Source organism: Macaca thibetana, chromosome X, assembly GCF_024542745.1.
Source record: "Macaca thibetana thibetana isolate TM-01 chromosome X, ASM2454274v1, whole genome shotgun sequence".
NCBI classification, from domain to species: domain Eukaryota; kingdom Metazoa; phylum Chordata; class Mammalia; order Primates; family Cercopithecidae; genus Macaca; species Macaca thibetana.
The window spans coordinates 68,329,105-68,350,428 of NC_065598.1; the positions used below are offsets into that span (position 1 = coordinate 68,329,105).

Genomic DNA, 21,324 nt, shown 5'->3' on the forward strand with positions numbered 1-21,324 from the left:
GCGGAGATGGTCGTCCTGGTAACGGTGGGAGGGAAGAGCCAAGCCCAGCCAAGCCCAACCAAGGGGGCCACGCGACAGGAACAGCAAGGCCTGCAGGTCACCGCCGTCCTCACTCCAGGCGGCAGTAGGAGATGTCCAGACAGCGGTGGCTTCTGTGCACCCTCAACGCCCGCACCGTGCCTTCTCATTGGTCCACCCTCTGTCGACAAGAGCTCCCTTTGTTTGGCGGGGCCTCTGGGCTGTAACCATCCGGACACCGGCTCTTGGTTTGCCCCGACGCCTGTCATTTGACTGGGTGGCTGCGCTCCGGTAGGTTCTTAGGGCCAGGGCGCATTGGAGCTCTCCATCCATCTCTTTCTTCCTGTCCTGCCGCCTCTGGCGGCCAGGCACATACTTTCCAATGAGAGCCACGTCTCTGAACCCCAGTGTCCCATCTGTAAGGCAGGGGTCAATGAGAGAGCCGCCCCCAGCTCATCAGCTTGGGAGAGTAAATGTCATGATGCACGCCAATCACCCGGCACACAGAGGAGCTTCAAGCCTCCGTTCCAGACCAAGAGGTAGGGCCCGATAGGAACATGGACAAGGAGGCCCACAGTCAAGAAACAGAAGTTTCAGTGTCGTTTCTGTTAGTGCTGGGAAAAACCCCTTTGTCATTTTCCTGGGGACTTGCGGCATTGAAACTGTAATGGCTTTGGGTAGCACAGACGTGTTAACCATCTTCCAGACCATGAGCACGGGATGTGTCCCCATTTATTTGTCTTCTGAGTCTTTCATCAGTGTTTGGTCGGTTTCATTATGCACACCTTTCACCTCCCTGGATAAATGTATTCCGAAGGGTTTTGTTCTTTTCCTGGTATTCTAAATACGTTGGTTTCCCGTCTATCTTTTTTGGATAGTTTGTTGTTAGGGCATAGAAATGCCAGTGATTTTCGCATTTTGCTTTTCCATTCTGCAACTTTACTAAGTTTGTCTACTGGTTTTGAACGTTTTTTGGTGCAGTGTATGCTAGGGTTTTTTCCATGTGAGATCATGTCATCTGCAGCAGAGATAATTGAGCTTCTTACTTTCCAATTTGGATACCTTTTTTTTCTTTTTCTTAGAGTAGGTGATCAAATCGGCACAAGGCTGTGTGCCTACAAGGGTTGATTGGCATGTGGGTGTGGTGGTTTGGCAGGCCAGAGTTTTCCCACCTCTTCCAGCCTCCCCCAACCCGCTGTTGCTGTCATTTATTCAACGAAGCCGGAAGTCCAACCAATGGTCTAGGATACCCCAAAGATGCTCACGATCACTCACCCTAAAGGTGCAAACTAAAATCAAAACTCAATTTTCACATGGCAGGTTTGTGACTCTTAGAGAGCTTAACCATTCTGGGGGTAGGAGAGGTCCTGAGCAAACCAGTGCATTTGCTCACTTGCTGGGGGAAAGGGAGAAGGCAGCCACTTGGGAGGGTAATTTGGCAGGATCCATGAAACTCAACTTATGCATCATTCACTATGTGCTTGGCTCTCTTCTGGGCCTTATCACTACATGATAACTCATCCTCGGGACAGTTTTAGGTGGAAATGCCTGCTATTGCCACCTTCTTACAGGTGGATAAGTGGGCACAGAGAGGTTCAGGACTTGCCCAAGGTCATTCGTTTGGCCGGTGGGTGTCAGCTGCAGGTCGGAAACCAGGCAGACGGGCTTCATGGAGTTCGTGCTTAGAGCTGAGCCTCCTAAAACTGCAAAATGTATCTGCAAGGGTGTTAAATCCCACGACACCAGAAAGTGCCTGTAGTCGAGTAGACTTGCTTATGTAGTCATATACTCCAGACCCTTGATCCAGCACTCTCAAAATCCATTCCCAGGGGTATTTCCCTGTCTCCTGCCTGTACAGGCTATCTCTTGCTTGGCATATAATCACTGTTCTCCCTTTATCTGGATCAGCATCACCCAGCGAGGTGACAGCATATGGGGCAGCCCCTGAGGGAGGCACCCATGGCTTTGTGAGGGCCAGGGCTGTGTAGCACCCTACCAGCATGCGGCCCGGGGTAGCTCTTGCTAGGACAGGAAGGCTCACCCTTCACACTCCATCCAGCTATCTCCATCCTGTAGTTCAGGTGACTGGGTTTCTCCAAACAGGGCCCTGACCTTCGCATAACAGGCCTGTGTTGCTTGAGGGTGCCATTGTCTCTGGAGTTCTCCGTCAATTGCTATCAAATTATGTTGATGTGGTGCTCCTCAGTTGTGTCTGCTCGTCTTCTGCAAGAGGTGAGGCTCTTCTTGGAAGCAACCAAAGAGGCCTTCTGGGTCTTACACCCAGCCCTGAACTGTTCGGTGACATCCCATAGTTTCTCATTACGTCTCCAAAGGGCGTCAATATATTTAGACATCGGCAGCTAACTCCGCCATTTATGTAGACATTCTTTCCTCTATCCTGTTCAAAGGCCCGAATCTTCTTGTCGACAAAGGTGAGACGGTCCACTGGGATGTTTACCATAAGTGACTGAGGGTGAAACCTTAAGCTATCCGTAGCTCACCTGGTGCTAGAGATCATCCATACTCCACATATCACTCAGGATGGCATCCTCTTTGTCATTCTGGAGGTGAGTGGGCCCATCCATAAAGCCCCTCTTACTGCTTGCTGTCTTTCCTCAGACCACTACTGGGACCTCCTTTGTTAATTCGGTCCCCCAAAAATATAGAGGCCACAATGTGATTGGATGGGAAGGATTATTATAGGGCAAATGCTGGTGAATGATAAAGGGGAAGGAGCAGAAGCAGGTGGGGAGAGTCTTGTGGGCAACACAACTGTCACATCCATGAGAGACATGGGAGAAGTAGGGTCGGCTAGGAATCTCATATGGAGTTTAGTTCTAACAAAGATTCGGCTGCACAGATGTGAAGTCCCCAGCCACAGCTGCCAGTTCAGAAGTCCTTGTCCCGCAGCCACATAACCCTGCCATGCTCCGTCACTGGCTGGGAGGCTCCCAGAGGAAGCCTGGTCTTGGGGCAAACTCAGTGGTGGATCCAGAGAAGTGGCAGCTGGAGTCTGTCAATCAGCTTTGTTCCCTGCAGCAGGAGATCTGAAGGGCACATTTCCATGACCACCACAGGGAGGCAGGAGTCGAGGACCACTAACATTCCTGTTTTGAGTGACTGCTTGGTGGGGTGATCAGTAGGACAGGGATGTAGGAAGTCGAGCAAGTTTAGGTTGGAAATTACGGGTTTAGTTTTTTGACTAAAATCTAGCCAAGTTTGAAGTACTGGTGTAGGACATGCAGATTTCATTCAGAAATTTTTGAGTGGGCTCGGTGTCCCATGCTTTAATCTCAGCACTTTTGGAACCCAACGTGGTAGCATCACTTGAGCTCAGTATTTTGAGGCTGCAGTGAGCTTTGATGACATCACTGTACTCCAGCCTTGCCCACAAAATGAAACCCTGTGTCAAAAAATAAAAAATAAAATAAAATAATAGGGAAAAATGAAAGTTCCTTCTGTGGTTCTAGGGATATGTCGGTGCTAGAGTTCCAGGTTTACCCATTATTTATTCTCTCAGCAAGCATTTATGGAAGTGTTTTTCTACACAGAAATCTCACTTTTCATGTCCCCTGTGGTCTCCCTTCTGATCCTATTCCCTTCAGCCTCATGAGGAGTAACCTTTATTCTGAACCTGTCTTCTTCATTGCCTTTCTTTTCTTTTAGTTGTTTTCTACATATCTACATATTACCAAAAATATATTTCCAACAATATGTTCCTAATTACATATTCTTAACAATATGCATCTTTTTCTCTTTGTATATGTGGGATAAGTTATATTGTGCTTCACTTCTCCCACACACTATTGTGTAACATATTTATCCCTGTTATTGCATATATTAAGCAAGTGTCCATTATCATTGTTTGGTGTGATTTCACTGAGTAAATACAAAGTTGATTCTCATTATCATGATATTGACGTTCTAAAAAGTCACTGCAAACACTGAAGGAGGCAATCTTGAAACATTGATCCTAGGGGAAATACAGGGTGAAGTTCCTGTGATCCTGTCATCACAAGATTTTCATCAGTCTATCAATATATAACCTTGTTTCATGTGTATTTCTGTTTAAAAACACCTTATTTTTTACATATTGTTGATTCAATAGTATTGAAATTATGGCCAACAAGCACTATAACTCATGTTTGAACAAAGCTTATCTAATACATATATTTTCTCCATAAGGTGCATCCTAGCCATTTTGCTCTATGAACACTAGACAGCACTTAAGTACATGCCTGGGGTCATTTTTAATGGTGAAATCACTAATAAAAAGCACAAAATATGGAATATGTGGTACTAAATAGACCCAGAAGAGGACTCTTGCTTACAGTATGAGAGCTGAAACAAGAAGGCAGAGCTTCTCCTTTTTTGATCTCAGATGGGAACACACTTGTGCTTTGAGTGACTCAAATATTTCCCTGCTGTGCACACGTCTGTGAATGACCCCCAAAGTGTGCCTGTATTGATTTTGAGTTATAAATAAAGTTTAGCAAGTAGACGAATTTGTAGATATGGAATCTGTGTGTAATAATGATCAACTGTATCTCAATCTGTATATCCATTGTACGGTGATGAGCATTTGTGTTGTTTCCAGTTTAGCAGATATTATACACAGTGCTACTATAAACCTTCTAGGGTGTGTTTCCTGCTAAACATGTACAAGAGTCCTGCAGGCCAGAGCTTTCCAACCTTTGTGCTGGGACACTGGGGCCCGTAGCCCTGGATGTAGCCAGAAGCCAGACAGCAGCCCCTGGACCTGCTGAGTCTTGCCTTGAGCGGCCTTGTGTTCTTACTCTTCTGCACCATACAAGGATGATTTTCTGTGTAGGCCGTAGGATAAAATTGCTGGGAAGCTGTGTTCCAGTGTTTATACCTTGGAGTGGACTTGTTACCAAGACGTTTCCAAATTTACCAGATCATGCCAGGTATTTTACAAAGTGACTGTGCTAATTTATAGTCCTATCAAGGATGTTTCACTGTTTCAGTTGGTCTTCATCCTCATCAACATTTGATATTTGATAATTTATAACTATAAAATTTTTGCAAATCTGGCCAATGTGAAATGGTATGTCATTGCAGTTTTAATGTGTGATTCCTTGATTAGCAATGAGAGTGAGCATCTTTTCATGTGTATTGGTTTTTGGGGTTTTATTTTCTGTGAGATGCCCGTTTAATATCTTTTGCCCATCTCCTCCTTGGGTTGTTAGCCTATTTATTTGTGGGAGTTCTTTATGTATTCTGTATTTTAATTCTTGATGATTTCATGTAATGTAGCTTGCCTTTACTCCATTTATTGTTCCTTTTAATGAAAAGAAGGACTTTATTTTATTTTGCACAACATTTTATTATGAAAAGCTTCAAACCTACAGGAGAGTTGAAAGAATTTTGCAATGGACGTCAAGATACCCATCACCTAGGTTCCACTGTTAACATTTTATTACACTTGTTTATCACATGTCTATCCAACCCGCCTTCATTTATCAATTTATCTTATTTTTGATCCAGTTCAAGGTAAACATCAAACACCAGAGTACTTCATTTTAATGCAGTAGAATTCTAAAATCTTTTTTGTTTTTAAGGTCGTGGTTTTTTCTGTCTTGTTTACAAAATCCTTCCTTACTTTAAGGTCATGAAGATAGTCTTCTATAGTTGCTTCTTCAAAATTTGGTCTTAGATACACCTGGAATTTATTTCTGTTCATGGTTTAATGAAGGAGTCCATTTCATTTTTTAAATGTGCCTCGTGATGTGGAAAGGAGTCCATTTCATTTTCTTCTTCAAACCCATAGCCAGCTGCCCCTGAACTCTATAATGAAAAAGCCATCCTCTTTCAACTGCTCTATGATGCCTTCTTTTTTGTGAATTGTCTATGTATGTGGGAATGTTTGGGGAATCTCAATCCTTTTCCACTAGTCTATTCGTCTATTCTTGAGCCAATTTTACATTTTTTAAATTACAGTAGCTTTATAATAAATTTTGTCATCTTTTAGAGCAAGTCCTCCCACCTTCTTCTTCTTCATGAGAGAATCTTGGCCATTCTTGGCTCTTTGCACTTCCATATACATTTTAGAATAAGTTTGTCAAGTTCCACAAATATCCTGTTGGTGTTTTCATTGGGATTGCATTGAATCTATAGACTAATTTGGATTGTATTGACATCTTTATAAATTTGACTCTTCCAATCCGAAGACATAGAATAGTCTTCCTTTTGACTAAATTTTTCAATAAAGTTTTATTATTTTCTTCAGAGAGATCATGTGTATCTTTTATCAGATTTATTCTGATGTACTTTAAGTAATTTAGATATTATCATAAATTGGACTTTACAATTTATTTTTTATATTCATGCTATTTAGAAATAAAATTGATTTCTGTATACCGACTATGAAACAACTCTGCTAAATACTTTCACTAATTCTTATAATTTCTCCATAGATTTAATTTGGCTTTTATATTGACACAATCAAATAGTTCACAAATAATGAGAGATTATACCCCTTTATTTTTCCGTTCTTTGCTTTCCATGTATTTTTTCTTGCCATACTGTGCTGTCTAGGTGCTCGAGTACAATGCTGAATACAAGTGGTGAGAGCAGACATTCCTGTCTCTGGTTTTATTCCTGATCTTAGATTAAATCCTCTCAACATTTCTCCACGAAATATGATGTAAGTTCTTTGTAGAATTTTTTTTCTTATAGATTGCACTTTTAAAATTTTTGTGGCTACACAGTAGGTATATATACTTATGGGGTACATGAGATATTTTGATAGAGGCATGCATTGCATGATAATCACATCATGGAAAATGGAGTCCCCTCAAGTATTTATCCTTTGTATTAGCAACAATCCAATTATACTCTCTTAGTTATTTTAAAATGTACAACTAAGTTATTATTGGCTATAGTGTTCCTATTTGTGCTATCGAATAGTAGCTATTATTCACTGTTTCTAACTATTTTTGTGCTTCCATTACCACCCCTACCTCTCCCCCTAGACCGCCACTACCCTTTCCAGTCTATGGTAACCATCCTTCTACTCTCTGTGTCCAGGAGTTAAATTATTTTGATTTTTAGATATCACAAATAAGTGACAACATGAGATGTTTGTCTTTCTGTGCCTGACTTATTTCACTTAACATAATGAACTCCAGTTCTATCCATGTTGATGCAAACGACAAGATCTCATTCTTTTTTACAGCTGAATAGTACTCCATTGTGTATGAGTGCCACATTTTCTTTATCCATTCATCTGTTGATGGACTCTGGGGTTGCTCCCAAATCTTGGCTATTGTGAACAATGCTGCAACAAACATGGGAGTGCAGATATCTTTTCAATATACTGTTTTCCCTTCTTATGGGTATATACCCAGCAGTGGGGTTGCTGGATCATATGGGAGCTCTATTTTTAGTTGTTTGAGGAAGCTCCAAACTGCTCTCCATGGTGGTTATACTAATTTACATTCCCAACAAAAAATATACAAGGGTTCCCTTTTCACCATACCCTTCCCAGTATTTGTTACTGCCTGTCTTTTGAATAAAAGCCATTTAAACTAGGGCGCGATGATATTGTAGTTTTGATTTGCATTTCTCTGATGATCAATGATGGTAAGCACCTTTTCATATACTTGTTTATTATTTTTATGTCTTCTTTTGAGAAATGTCTATCCAGATCTTTTTTCCAGTTTTTCATTGGATTATTAGATTTTTTTTTCCTATAGAGTTTTGCTCTACAGAGTTTGAGCTCCTTATATACTCTAATTATAAGAGTATATAACTTATATACTTTTCATTTTCAGATCGGTAGTTTGCAGATATTTTCTCCCATTCTGCGGGGTGTCTCTTCACTTTGTTGATTGTTTCCTTTGCTGTGAAGAAGCTTTTTAGCTTGATGTGATCCCATATGTTCATTTACACTTTGGTTGCCTGTGCTTCTGAGGTATTACTCAAGAAACCTTTGCCTACTCCAACATCCTGGAGAGTTTCCTCCATGTTTTCTTTTAGTAGTTTCATAATGTGGGGTCTTAGATTTAAGTGTTTAATCCATTTTGATTTGACTTCCACATACATTTTAGAATAAGTTTGTCAAGTTCCACAAATATCCTGTTGGTGTTTTCATTGGGATTGCATTGAATCTATAGACCAATTTGGGGTGTATTGACATCTTTATAAATTTGAGTGAGACATAGGGGTCGAGTTTCATTCCTCTGCATATGGATATCCAGTTTTTGCAGCACCATTTACTGAACAGACTGTCTTTTCCCCAGTGTATGTTTTTGGAAGCTTTGTCAAAAATGATTTCACTGTAGGTGTGTGGATTTGTCTCTGGGTTCTCTATTCAGTTCCATTGGTCTATGTGTTTGCTTTTATGTCAGTAGCATGCTGTTTTGGTTACTATAGCTCTGCAGTACAATCTGAAGTCAGGTAATGTGATTCTTCCAGTTTCTTTCTTCTTGCTTAGGATAGCTTTGGCCATTCTGGGTGTTTTGTGGTTCCATATAATTTTTAGGATTGTTTTTTCTATTTCTGTGAAGAATGTCATTGGCATTTTGATAGCAATTGCACTGAATCTGTAGATTGCTTTGAATAGTATGGACATTTTAATAATATTGATTCTTCCAAACCATCAACATGAAATATTTTTCCATTTTTTTGTGTTCTCTTCAATTTGTTTCATAAGTGTTTTATTGTTTTTATTATACAGATTTTTCACTTCTTTGGTTAAGTTAATTCCTAGGTATTTAATTTTATTTGTGGCTATTGTGAATGGGATTACTTTGTTGATTTCTTCTTCAGATTTTTCACTGTTGGCATATAGAACGGCTACTGATTTTTGTATATTGATTTAATATCCTGCAACTTTACTGAATTTATTTATCAGTTCTAATAGTTTTTTGAAGGAGTCTTTAGGTTTTTCCAAATATAAGATCATACCATCCACAAACAAGGATAATTTGACTTCTTCCTTTCCAATTTCTATGCCCTTTATTTCTTTCTCCTGTCTGATTGCTCTAGCTAAGACTTCAAGTACTATGTTGAATAACAGAGGTGAAAATGGGCACCATCTTTGTCACGTTCCAGATCTTGGAGGAAACGCTTTCAGCTTTTCCCCATTCAGTATGATACTAGCTGTAGATCTGTCATATATGGCTTTTATTATATTGAGGTATGTTCCTTCTATACCCAGTTTTTTTTAGGGCTTTTATCATGAAAGGATGTTTAATTTTATCAGATGCTTTTTAAACATCAGTTAAAAAGATCATATAGTTTCAGGCTGGGCATGGTGGTGCACACCTGTAATCCCAGCACTTTGGGAGGGCAAGGAGGGTGGATCACTTGAAGACAGGGGTTTGAGACCAGCCTGGCCAACATGGTGAAATCTTGTCTAGATTAAAAATACAAGAAAAATTAGTCAGGTGTGGTGGCACACACCTGTTATCCCAGCTACTCAGGAGGCTGAGGCAGGAGAATCACTTGATTTTGGGAGGTAGAAGTTGCAGTGAGCCAAGATCATCCCACTGCACTCCAGCTTGGGAGTCAGAGCAAGACTCTGTTTAAAAAATATCATATAGCTTTGTCCTTAATTCTGTTGATATGATGTATCACATTGATTTGCATCTGTTGAACTGTCCTTGCATTCTGGGGATAAATCTCACTTGGTTATGACGAATGATCTTTTTAATGAATTGTTGAATTCAGTTTGCTAGTATTTTGTAGAGGATTTTTGCATCAATATTCATTAGAGAAATTGGCATGTAGTTTTCTTTTTCTGATGTGTCTTTGTCTGGTTTTGGTATCAGGGTAATACTGGCCTCATAGAATTAGTTTGAAAGTATTCCCTCCTCCTCCATTTTCTGGAATAGTTTGAATGGATTGATATTAGTTCTTCTTCAAGTGTTTGGTAGAATTCAGCAGTGAAGCCATCAGGTCCTGGGCTTTTCTTTACTGGGAGACTTTTTATTACAGCTTTGATCTCATTACTTGTAATTGGTCTGTTCAGGTTTAGGATTTCTTCATGGTTCAATCCTGGTAGGTGTATGTGTCTAGGAATTTGTCTATTTCTTCTAGATTTTCCAATTGATTGGCAAATAGTTACTCATGGCCATTAATAGTTCTTTGAATTTCTGCAGTATCAGTTGTAATGTCAACTTTTTCATCTCTAATTTTATATATTTGGGTCTTCTCTCTTTTTTCTTTATCAGTTTGGCTAAAGGTTTGTCAAAAGAAAAACCAACTTTTTCTTTTGTTGATCTTTTTTATTGTTTTCTTCATTTCAAATTCATTTATTTCCTTCTCATTGTTTTTTATTCTTTTTTTTTTTCTTTTGTTTCCCCTGAGTGTGTATTTTCAAATACCCGGTCTTCAAGCTCACCAGCTCTTTCGTCTAGTTGTTCAATTCTGCTATTAAGAGATTTTGATTCATTCTTCAGTATGTCAATTGCATTTTTCAACTCTAGAATTTCTTCTTCATTCTTTTTAATGTCAATCTTTTTGTTAAATTTATTTGATAGAATTCTGATTCCTTCTCTGTGTTATCTTGAATTTCTTTGAGTTTTCTCAAAACAGATATTTTGGCTTCCCTGTTTTAAAGGTCACATTTCTCTGTTTCTCCAGGATTGGTCCTTTAATTTGTTTGGTGAGGTCATGTTTTCCTGGCTGATCTGGGTGGTTGTAGATGTCCATCAGTGTCTGGACATTGAAAAGTTGGGTATTTTTTTTTTTTTGACAGGGTCTCACTCTGCCACCCAGGCTGGAGTACAGTGGCATGATCTTGGCTCACTGCAACCTCTGCCTTCCAGGTTCAAGTGATTCTCCTGCCTCAGCCTCCTGAGTAGCTGGGATTACAGGCATGAGTCACCACACCTGGCTAACCTTGTATTTTTAATAGAGATGGGGTTTCTCCATGTTGGTCAGGCTGGTCTTGAACTCCCAACCTCAGGTGATCAGCTGGCCTCAGCCTCCCAAAGTGCTGGGATTACAGGCATCAGCCACCACGCCAGGCCAAAGTTAGGTATTTATCGTAGTGTTCACACTCTGGTCTTCTTTGTGCCCATCCTTTTTGAGTAGGCTTTCCAGGTATTCAAAGGGATGTGGGCCTTAAGCCCAATATAACTGTGGTTTTTGTAGACTTGTAGAGGTACTGCCTTGATGGTCTTGGATAAGATCCAGAAGAATTATCTGGATTACCAGACAGAGACTTTTATTCTTTTCCCTTACTTTCTCCCAAACAAATAGAGTCTCTCTGTGTGGAGCCATCTGGAACTGGAGGTGTGGTGATGCAAGCACTTCTGTGGCCACCACTACTGGGACTGCACTGGGTCAGACCTGAAGCCAGCATATCACTGGGTCTTGCCCAACGCCCAATGTAATCACTAACTGGCTATCTCCCAAGTTCACTTAAGGCCCTAGGGCTCTATAATCATCAGGTAGTGAAGCCTGCCAGGTTTGTGTCCTTCCCTCTAGGGCAGTGAGTTCCCCCAGGCTCCAGGTGGGCCCAGAGATGCTGTCTGGGAGCCAAGCATTGGAGTCAAAAGCCTTAGAAATTTGCTCTACTGTGGCTAAGCTGGCACTCAAACCACAAAAGACAAAATCCTTCCTGCTCTTCTCTCTCCTTTCCACAGAGGCAGGGGAGCCTCTCCCTGTGGCCACCACCACAACTTGCCCATGGGGGCATTCTGCCAGGCCACCACTGATGTTCATTTAAAGCCCAAGGGCAGCCGGCCGGGCATGGTGGCTTATGCCTATAATCCCAGCACTTTGGGAGGCCGAGGCAGGTGGATCACGAGGTCAGGAGATTGAGACCTTCCTGGCTAACACGGTGAAACCCCATCTCTACTAAAAAATAGAAAAAATTAGCTGGGTATGGTGGTGGGTGCCTGTAGTCCCAGCCACTTGGGAGGCTGAGGCAGGAGAATGGCATGAACCTGGGAGGCACAGCTTGCAGTGAGCCAAAATGGTGCCACTGCACTCCAGCCTGAGCAACAGAGCGAGACTCCGTCTCAAAATAAAAATAAAATTAAAAAAAAGCCCAAGGGCTTTCCTATCAGTTTGTGGTTAATACTTCCAGGCCTGGAACTCACCCTTCAGGGCAGTGGGTTCCCCTCTAGCCTCGGGCAGGCCCAGAAATGCTGTCTAAGGGCCTAGGCCTGGACTCAGGGACCCTAAGACCCTGCTTATTTCTCTACTCCTCTGTGTCTAAGCTGGTACCTAAGGTGCAAGACAGTCTCCTTTACTGGTCCCTCTGCTTTTCTCAAGCAGAATGAGTCTCTCCTGATGGCCACCACAACTGGGACTGTGCTGGGTCACACCTGTAGTTAGCACATCTCAGAGCTCAAGGCTCATGGCGTATTACCTGAGTATTACTGCCTGTTATTCAAGGCCCAAGGGCTCTTTAGTCAGCAGGTGATTAACCCTGTCAGGACTGGGCCCTTCCCTTCAAGGCAGCAGGTTCTCTTTTGGCGCAGGTTGTGTCTAGCAATGTTGGCTGGGAGCTAGGACTTGAAATGGGAGCCTCACAACTCTAACTGGTGCTCTGTCCTACTGTGGCTGAGCTGGTATCCAAGATGCAAGATAGAGTCCTCTTTACTCTTTGCTCTTCTATCCTTAAGCAGAAGGAAGGAGTCACTTTCGTTGCTGTGAGCTGCACAGCCTGGAGTTGGGGGAGGGGTGGCAGAAGGACTCCCTTAGCCACCCTGGCTGGTGTCCTCCTTGGTCACACACCACCCTAGTCCTCTGGCTCTGAGTCCAGCCCAGCACTAGGAGTTGCCTAAGAATTGCAGTCCTTGTGTCCTACACTGCCTTTCAAGTTTACCTAGGACCCAGAACACTTTGGTCCATGGTGGTGAGGCTTGCTGAGAAACTCAAGTTCTGATCACTGGGATGGGTGATTCCCCTCTGGTTAGGGCTGGTCCGAATGTTCCCTCCATGCGTGGGGGCTGGCTGAGCCCAGCACAGCTTTGCTCTCCACTATGATAGAGCAGTACTGAGTTCAATATAAAGTCCCCCAGTCACAGCACTCTCCTTCCCCAAAGTGCAGACTCTTTGTGATGTTCTGTGGCTGTTGCTTGGGGATCGGGGAAGGGTGGTATCAGTGATTCAAGACTCTCTCTCTCTCTGACACTCTTCAATGCCTCTTTCAGAAATATGAAATCAAAACCAGGCACTGTGATTGCTCCCCCAATTTTTGGTTCTTGTGGTGGTGCTTTTCCGTGTGCAGACAGTTATTAAAATCTAGTGTTCCTGCAGTGGGGATAAATGGTGTAGGCATCTATTCTACCAACTTGTTCAACTCTTCTCTGTAGAAATCGTTTTCAGCTTAAGGAAATTCATTTCAATTACTGTTTTCTTAACTGGTTTTGTTAAGAAAACATAATATACACATATGAAGTCTTAGCCAGAGCATTCAGGCAAGAGAAAGAAATGAAAGATAAAAGGCATCCAAATAGGAAAAGAAGTCAAACTATCTCTCTTCCCTGATGATATGATTCTATACCTAGAAAACTCTAAAGACTCTGCCAAAAGGCTTCTGAAACTGATAAATGACTCCAGTAAAGCTTCAGGATACAAAATCAATGTACAAAAATCAGTAGCATTTCTTATTTTAGGGCAAAACTTTCATAGAATGTAATCCTGAACTCTTACATTTAGAAAAAACAAAATCTTAAATTACTGATTGGTTCAATTTATGGAAAAATTAATCTGTAACAAAAACTTGGCATTGAGTGCAAAGGCACCACCATTTTTTTGGTATTTTTTTACTGAAACCCACATTTTTTTCTTTTCCTTTTTTTAAAAATTATACTTTACGTTCTAGGGTACATGTGCACAACATGCAGATTGGTTACTTATGTATACGTGTGCCATGTTGGTGTGCTCCACCCATTAACTCGTCATTTACATTAGGTATATCTCCTAATGCTATCCCTCCCTGTTCCCTCCACCCCACAACAGGCCCCAGTGTGTGATGTTCCTCTTCCTGTGTCCAAGTGCTCTCATTGTTCAATTCCCACCTATGAGTGAGAACATCCGGTGTTTGGTTTTCTGTTCTTGCGATAATTTGCTCAGAATGATGGTTTCCAGCTGCATCCGTGTCCCTACAAAGGACATGAACTCATCCTTCTTTATGGCTGCATAGTATTCCATGGTGTATATGTGCCACATTTTCTTTTTCTTTCTTTTTTTTTTATTATATTTTAAGTTCTAGGGTACATGTGCACAACGTGCAGATTTGTTACATATGTATACATGTGCCATGTTGGTGTGCTGCACCCATTAACTCGTCATTTACATTAGGTATATCTCCTAATGCTATCCCTCCCCTCTACCCCCTCCCCACAATAGGACCCAGTGTGTGATGCTTCCCTTCCTGTGTCCAAGTGATCTCATTGTCCAATTCCCACCTATGAGTGAGAACATGTGGTGTTTGGTTTCCTGTTCTGGCGATAGTTTGCTGAGAATGATGGTTTCCAGCTGCATCCATGTCCCTAAAAAGGACACGAACTCATCCTTTTTTATGGCTGCATAGTATTCCATGGTGTATATGTGCTACATTTTCTTAATCCAGTCTGTCACTGATGGACATTTGGTTTGATTCCAAGTCTTTGCTATTGTGAATAGTGCCGCAATAAACATATGTGTGCATGTGTCTTTATAGCAGCATGACTTATAATCCTTTGGGTATATCCCCAGTAATGGGATGGCTGGGTCAAATGGTATTTCTAGTTCTAGATCCCTGAGAAATTGCCACACTGTTTTCCACAATGGTTGAACTAGTTTACAGTCCCACCAACAATATAAAAGTGTTCCTATTTCTCCACATCCTCTCCAGGACGTGTTGTTTCCTGATTTTTTTAATGATTGCCATTCTAACTGGTGTGAGATGGTATCTCATTGTGGTTTTGATTTGCATTTCTCTGATGGCAAGTAATGATGAGCATTTTTTCATGTGTCTGTTTATGTGCCACATTTTCTTAATCCAGTCTATCATTGATGAACATTTGGGTTGGTTCCAAGTCTTTGCTATTGTGAATATTGGCCCAATAAATAAAAAAAGTAAAAACACGTGTACATGTGCCTTTATAGCAGCATGATTTATAATCCTTTGGGTACATATCAAGTAATGGAATGGCTGGGTCAAATGGTATTTCTAGTTCTAGATCCTTGAGGAATCGCCACACTGTCTTCCACAATGGTTGAACTAGTTTACAGTCCCACCAACAGTGTAAAAGTGTTCCTATTTCTCCACATCCTCTCCAGCACCTGTTGTTTCCTGACTTTTTAATGATCACCATTCTAACTGGAGTGAGATGGTATCTCATTGTGGTTCTGATTTGCATTTCTCTGATGACCAGTGATAATGAGCATTTTTTCATGTGTCTGTTGGCTGCATAAATGTCTTCTTTTGAGAAGTGTCTGTTCATGTCCTTTGCCCACTTTTTAATGGGGTTGTTTGAATTTTTTCTTGTAAATTTGTTTAAGTTCTTGGTAGATTCTGGATATTAGCCCTTTGTCAGGTGAGTAGATAGCAAAAATTTTCTCCCATTCTGTCGGTTGCCTGTTCACTCTGATGACAGTTTCTTTTGCCATGCAGAAGCTCTTTCATTTAATTAGATCCCATTTGTCAATTTTCGCTTTTGTTGCCATTGCTTTTGATGTTTTAGTCATGAAGTCCTCGCCCATGCCTATGTCCTGAATGGTATTGACTATGTTTTCTTCTAGGGTTTTTATGGTTTTAGGTCTAACATTTAAGTCTTTAATCCATCTTGAATTAATTTTTGTATAAAGTGTAAGGAAGGGATCCAGTTTCAGCTTTCTACATATGGCTAGCCAGTTTTCCCAGCACCATTTATTAAATAGGGAATCCTTTCCCCATTTCTTGTTTTTGTCAGGTTTGTCAAAGATCAGATGGTTGTAGATGTGTGGTGTTATTTCTGAGGGCTCTGTTCTGTTCTATTGGTCTATATCTCTGTTTTGGTACCAGTACCATGCTGTTTTGGTTACTGTAGCCTTGTAGTATAGTTTGAAGTCAGGTAGCATGATTCTTCCAACTTTGTTCTTTTGGCTTAGGATTGTCTTGGAAATGCGGGCTCTGTTTTGGTTCCATATGAACTTTAAAGTAGTTTTTTCCAATTCTGTGAAGAAAGTCATTGGTAGCTTGGTGGGGATGGCATTGAATCTATAAATTACCTTGGGCAGTATGGCCATTTTCATGACACTGATTCTTCCTATGCATGAGCATGGAGTGTTCTTCCATTTGTTTGTGTCCTTTTTTATTTCGTTGAACAGTGGTTTGTAGTTCTCCTTGAAGAGGTCCTTCACATCCCTTGTAAGTTGGATTCCTAGGTATTTTATTCTCTTTGAAGCAATTGTGAATCAGAGTTCACTCATTATTTGGCTCTCTGTTTGTCTGTTATTGGTGTATAGGAATGCTTGTTATTTTTGCACACTGATTTTGTATCCTGAGACTGCTGAAGTTGCTTATCAGCTTAAGGAGATTTTGGGCTGAGACGATGGGTTTTTCTAAATATACAATCATGTCATCTGCAAACAGGGACAATTTGACTTCCTCTTTTCCTAAATGAATACACTTTATTTCTTTCTCCTGCCTGATTGCCCTGGCCAGAACTTCCAACACTATGTTGAATAGGAGTGGTGAGAGAGGGCATCCCTGTCTTGTGCCAGTTTTTGATGGAAATGCTTCCAGCTTTTGCCCATTCAGTATGGTATTGGCTGCGGGTTTGTCATAAAGAGCTCTTATTATTTTGAGATATGCCCCATCAATACCTAATTTATTGAGAATTTTTAGCATGAAGAGCTGTTGAATTTTGTTGAAGGCCTTTATTGCATCTATTGAAATAATCATGTGGTTTTTGACTTTGGTTCTGTTTATATGATGGATTATGTTTATTGATTTGCATATGTTGAACCAGCCTTGCATCCCAGGGATGAAGTCAACTTGATTGTGGTGGATAAGCTTTTTGATGTGCTGCTGGATTTAGTTTGCCAGTATTTTATTAAGGATTTTTGCATTGATGTTCATCAGGGATATTGGTCTGAAATTCTCTTTTTTTGTTGCTGTGTCTCTGCCAGGCTTTGGTATCAGGATGATGCTGGCCTCAGAAAATGAGTTAGGAAGGATTCCCTCTTTTCATGTTGATTGGATTAGTTTCAGAAGGAATGGTACCAGCTCCTCTCTGTACCTCTGGTAGAATTTGGCTGTGAATCTGTCTGATCCTGGACTTTTTTTGGTTGGTAGGCTATTAATTATTACCTCAATTTCAGAGCCTGTTATTGGTCAATTCAGGGATTTAACTTCTTCCTGGTTTAGTCTTGGGAAAGTGTATGTGTCCAGGAATTTATCCATTTCCTCTAGATTTTCTAGTTTATTTGCATAGAGGTGTTTATAGTATTCTCTGATGGTAGTTTGTATTTCTGTGGGATCAGTGGTGATATTCCCTTTATCATTTTTTATTGTGTCTATTTGATTCTTCTCTCTTGTCTTCTTTATTAGTCTTGTTAGTGGTCTATCAATTTTGTTGATCTTTTCAAAAAACCAGCTCCTGGATTCATTGATTTTTTGAAGGGTTTTTTTTTTGTGTCTCTATCTCCTTCAGTTCTGCTCTGATCTTAGTTATTTCTTGCCTTCTGCTAGCTTTTGAATGTATTTGTTCTTGCTTCTCTAGTTCTTTTAATTGTGATGTTAGTGTGTCAATTTTAGATCTTTCCTGCTTTCTCCTGTGGGCATTTAGTGCTATAAATTTCCCTATATACACTGATTTAAATGTGTCCCAGAGATTCTGATATGTTGTGTCTTTGTTCTCATTGGTTTCAAAGAACGTCTTTATTTCTGCCTTCGTTTCGTTATTTACTCAGTAGTCATTCAGGAGCAGGTTGTTCAGTTTCCATATAGCTGAGTGATTTTGAGTGACTTTCTTAATCCTGAGTTTTAGTTTGACTGCACTGTGGTATGAGATACAGTTTGCTATAATTTCTGTTCTTTCACATTTGCTGAGGAGTGCTTTACTTCCAACTATGTGGTCAGTTTTGGAATAAGTGCAATGTGGTGCTGAGAAGAATGTATATTCTGTTGATTTGGGGTGGAGAGCTCTGTAGATGTCTATTAGGTCTGCTTGGTGCAGAGCTGAGTTCAGTTCCTAACAGTTCATGTTAACTTGCTGTCTCGTTGATCTTTCTAATGTTGACAGTGGGGTGTTAAAGTCTCCCATTATTATTGTGTGGGAGTCTAAGTCTCTTTGTAGGTCTCTAAGGACTTGCTTTATGAATCTGGGTGCTCCTGTATTGGGTGCATATATGTTTAGGATAGTTAGCTCTTCTTGTTGAATTGATCCCTTTACCATTATGTAATGGCTTTCTTTGTCTCTTGATCTTTGTTGGTTTAAAGTCTGTTTTATCAGAGACTAGGATTGCAACCCCTGCTTTTTTGTTTTGTTTTGTTTTCCATTTGCTTGGTAGGTCTTCCTCCATCCCTTCATTTTGAGCCTATATGTGTCTCAGCACGTGAGATGGGTCTACTGAATACAGCACACTGATGTGTCTTGACTGTTTATCCAATTTGCCAGTCTGTGTCTTTTAGTTGGAGCATTTAGCCCATTTACACTTAAGGTTAATATTGTTATGTGTGAACTTGATCCTGTCATTATGATGTTAGCTGGTTATTTTGCTCGTTAGTTGATGCAGTTTCTTCCTAGCATCGATGGCCTTCACAATTTGGCATGTTTTTGCAGTGGCTGATACTGGTTGTTCCTTTCCATGTTTAGTGATTCCTTCAGGAGCTCTTGTAAGACAGGCCTGGTGATGACAAAATCTCTCAGCATTTGTTTGTCTGTAAAGGATTTTATTTCTCCTTCACTTATGAAGCTTAGTTTGGCTGGATATGAAATTCTGGGTTGAAAATTCTTTCCTTTAAGGATGTTGAATATTGGCCCCCACGCTCTTCTGGCTTGTAGAGTTTCTGCCGAGAGATCCGCTGTTATTCTGATGGGCTTCCCTTTGTGGGTAACCCAACCTTTCTCTCTGGCTGCCTTTAACATTTTTTCCTTCATTTCGACTTTGGTGAATCTGACAATTATGTGTCTTGGGGTTGCTCTTCTCGAGGAGTATCTTTGTGGTGTTCTCTGTATTTCCTGAATTTGAATGTTGGCCTGCCTTGCTAGGTTGGGGAAGTTCTCCTGGATAATATCCTGAAGAGTGTTTTCCAACTTGGTTCTCCCTGTCACTTTCAGGTACATGAATCAAAGGTAGATTTGGTCTTTTCACATAGTCCCGTATTTCTTGGAGGCTTCATTTGTTTCTTTTTACTCTTTTTTCTGTAACCTTGTCTTCTCAGTTTATTTCATTAATTTTATCTTCAATCACTGATACTCTTTCTTCCACTTGATCGAATTGGCTATCGAGGCTTGTGCATGCATCACAAAGTTCTCGTGCCATGGTTCTCAGCTCCATCAGGTCATTTAAGATCTTCTCTACACTGTTTATTCTAGTTAGCCGTTCCTAAAGGGTATTCATTTAGGAAAAGAGGAAGTCAAATTGTCTCTATTTGCAGATGACATGATTGTATATTTAGAAAAACCAATCATCTCAGCCCAAGATCTCCTTAAGCTGATAAGCAACTTCAGCAAAGTCTCAGGATACAAAATCAGTGTGCAAAAATCACAAGCATTCTTTTTTTTTTTTTTTTTACAATTAAAAAGTCATTTATTTGAAACTGCAGAGTTGACAGATATGTGCCATATAATTATCAGTTTGGAACCTTACAAAACAACTTTAGTAGTGTTATTTATGTGTGGAGAGAAAACTGTGTATGTAACTATCATGTTTCAGGGGACATGACTTAACAGTGAAGTTTTTATGTTACAGGGAACAAAACAAGTATTAGCATCAGGTATTTTAGAAATGCTGTCTAAACTAGAATGACATTTATTCAGTATGATATATTCTTTCCCTAACTCCATTCTAATTGTTTAAAATCTATCAAGTGAAGTTACAGAAGTTAAACCACTAAATCTGGCATCTTTCCTTTCTCACACAAAGTATCTTCTCTTAGAAATGGGATATTTAATTAAGTATCCTTCTTGGTGACCCCAATTATAATCTAAAGAGGCCACGAGACCACAGACTAAAAGTAATAGATCCTCCAATATGGCTGCCACTACTAAATTTGTGAGCATTACATCTCAGAACACGCAACTTGTGCGACCTCCTATTAGAAGTCATCACAGTAATACCCAGGACACTGTGAAACAAGGCATCAGTAGAACCTCTGCCAATGTTACAATCCGGAAAGGGCCTCGTGAAAAAGAAGTATTACAATCAAAAACAGCTTTATCTAGTGTCAAAACCAGTTCTTCTCAAAATATAATAAGAAATAAGACACTATCAAGATGCATAGCATCTGAAGTTGTAACCAGGCCTGTTTCATTGTCTAATGATAAACTGATGGAAAAGTCAAAGCCTGTTGACCAGTGAAGACATACTACAGGAAAAGCAACTGTTGATAGTAGATCAGCTCAGCCCAAAGAAACCTCAGAAGAGAGAAAAGCTCGTCTGAGTGAGTGGAAAGCTGGTAAAGGAAGAGTTCTGAAAAGGCCCCCTAACTCAGTAGTTACTCAGCATGAGCCTGAAGGACAAAATGAAAAACCAGTTGGGTCTTTTTGGACTACCATGGCAGAAGAAGATGAACAAAGATTATTTACTGAAAAAGTAAACAACACATTTTCTGAATGCCTGAACTTGATTAATGAGGGATGTCCAAAAGAAGACATACTGGTCACACTGAAAGACCTGATTAAAAATATTCCAGATGCCAAAAAGCTTGTTAAGTATTGGATATGTCTTGGACTTATTGAACCACTCACAAGTCCTATTGAAAATATTATTGCAATCTTTGAGAAAGCCATTCTGGCAGGGGCTCAGCCTATTGAAGAGATGCGACACACAAGCATTCTTATACACCAATAACAGACAAACAGAGAACCAAATAATGCGTGAACTCTGATTCACAATTGCTTCAAAGAGAATAAAATACCTAGGAATCCAACTTACAAGGGATGTGAAGGACCTCTTCAAGGAGAACTACAAACCACTGTTCAACGAAATAAAAAAGGACACAAACAAATGGAAGAACACTCCATGCTCATGCATAGGAAGAATCAGTGTCATGAAAATGGCCATACTGCCCAAGGTAATTTATAGATTCAATGGCATCCCCACCAAGCTACCAATGACTTTCTTCACAGAATTGGAAAAAACTACTTTAAAGTTCATATGGAACCAAAACAGAGCCCGCATTGC

General features: G+C 40.4%; 2 protein-coding genes across 2 annotated transcripts in view; both read left to right on the forward strand.

Moving 5' to 3' along the window:
* Positions 1-21,324, forward strand: part of PIN4 (peptidylprolyl cis/trans isomerase, NIMA-interacting 4) — a 363,345-nt gene that overhangs the window by 30,398 nt on the left and 311,623 nt on the right. The window lies entirely within an intron of this gene.
* LOC126945810 (cytoskeleton-associated protein 2-like) lies at positions 452-20,991 on the forward strand. Its single transcript, XM_050775863.1, is given in 4 exon segments — positions 452-557; positions 2,225-2,316; positions 4,657-4,852; positions 20,132-20,991. Coding segments are annotated over 4 exon segments (1,254 nt in total).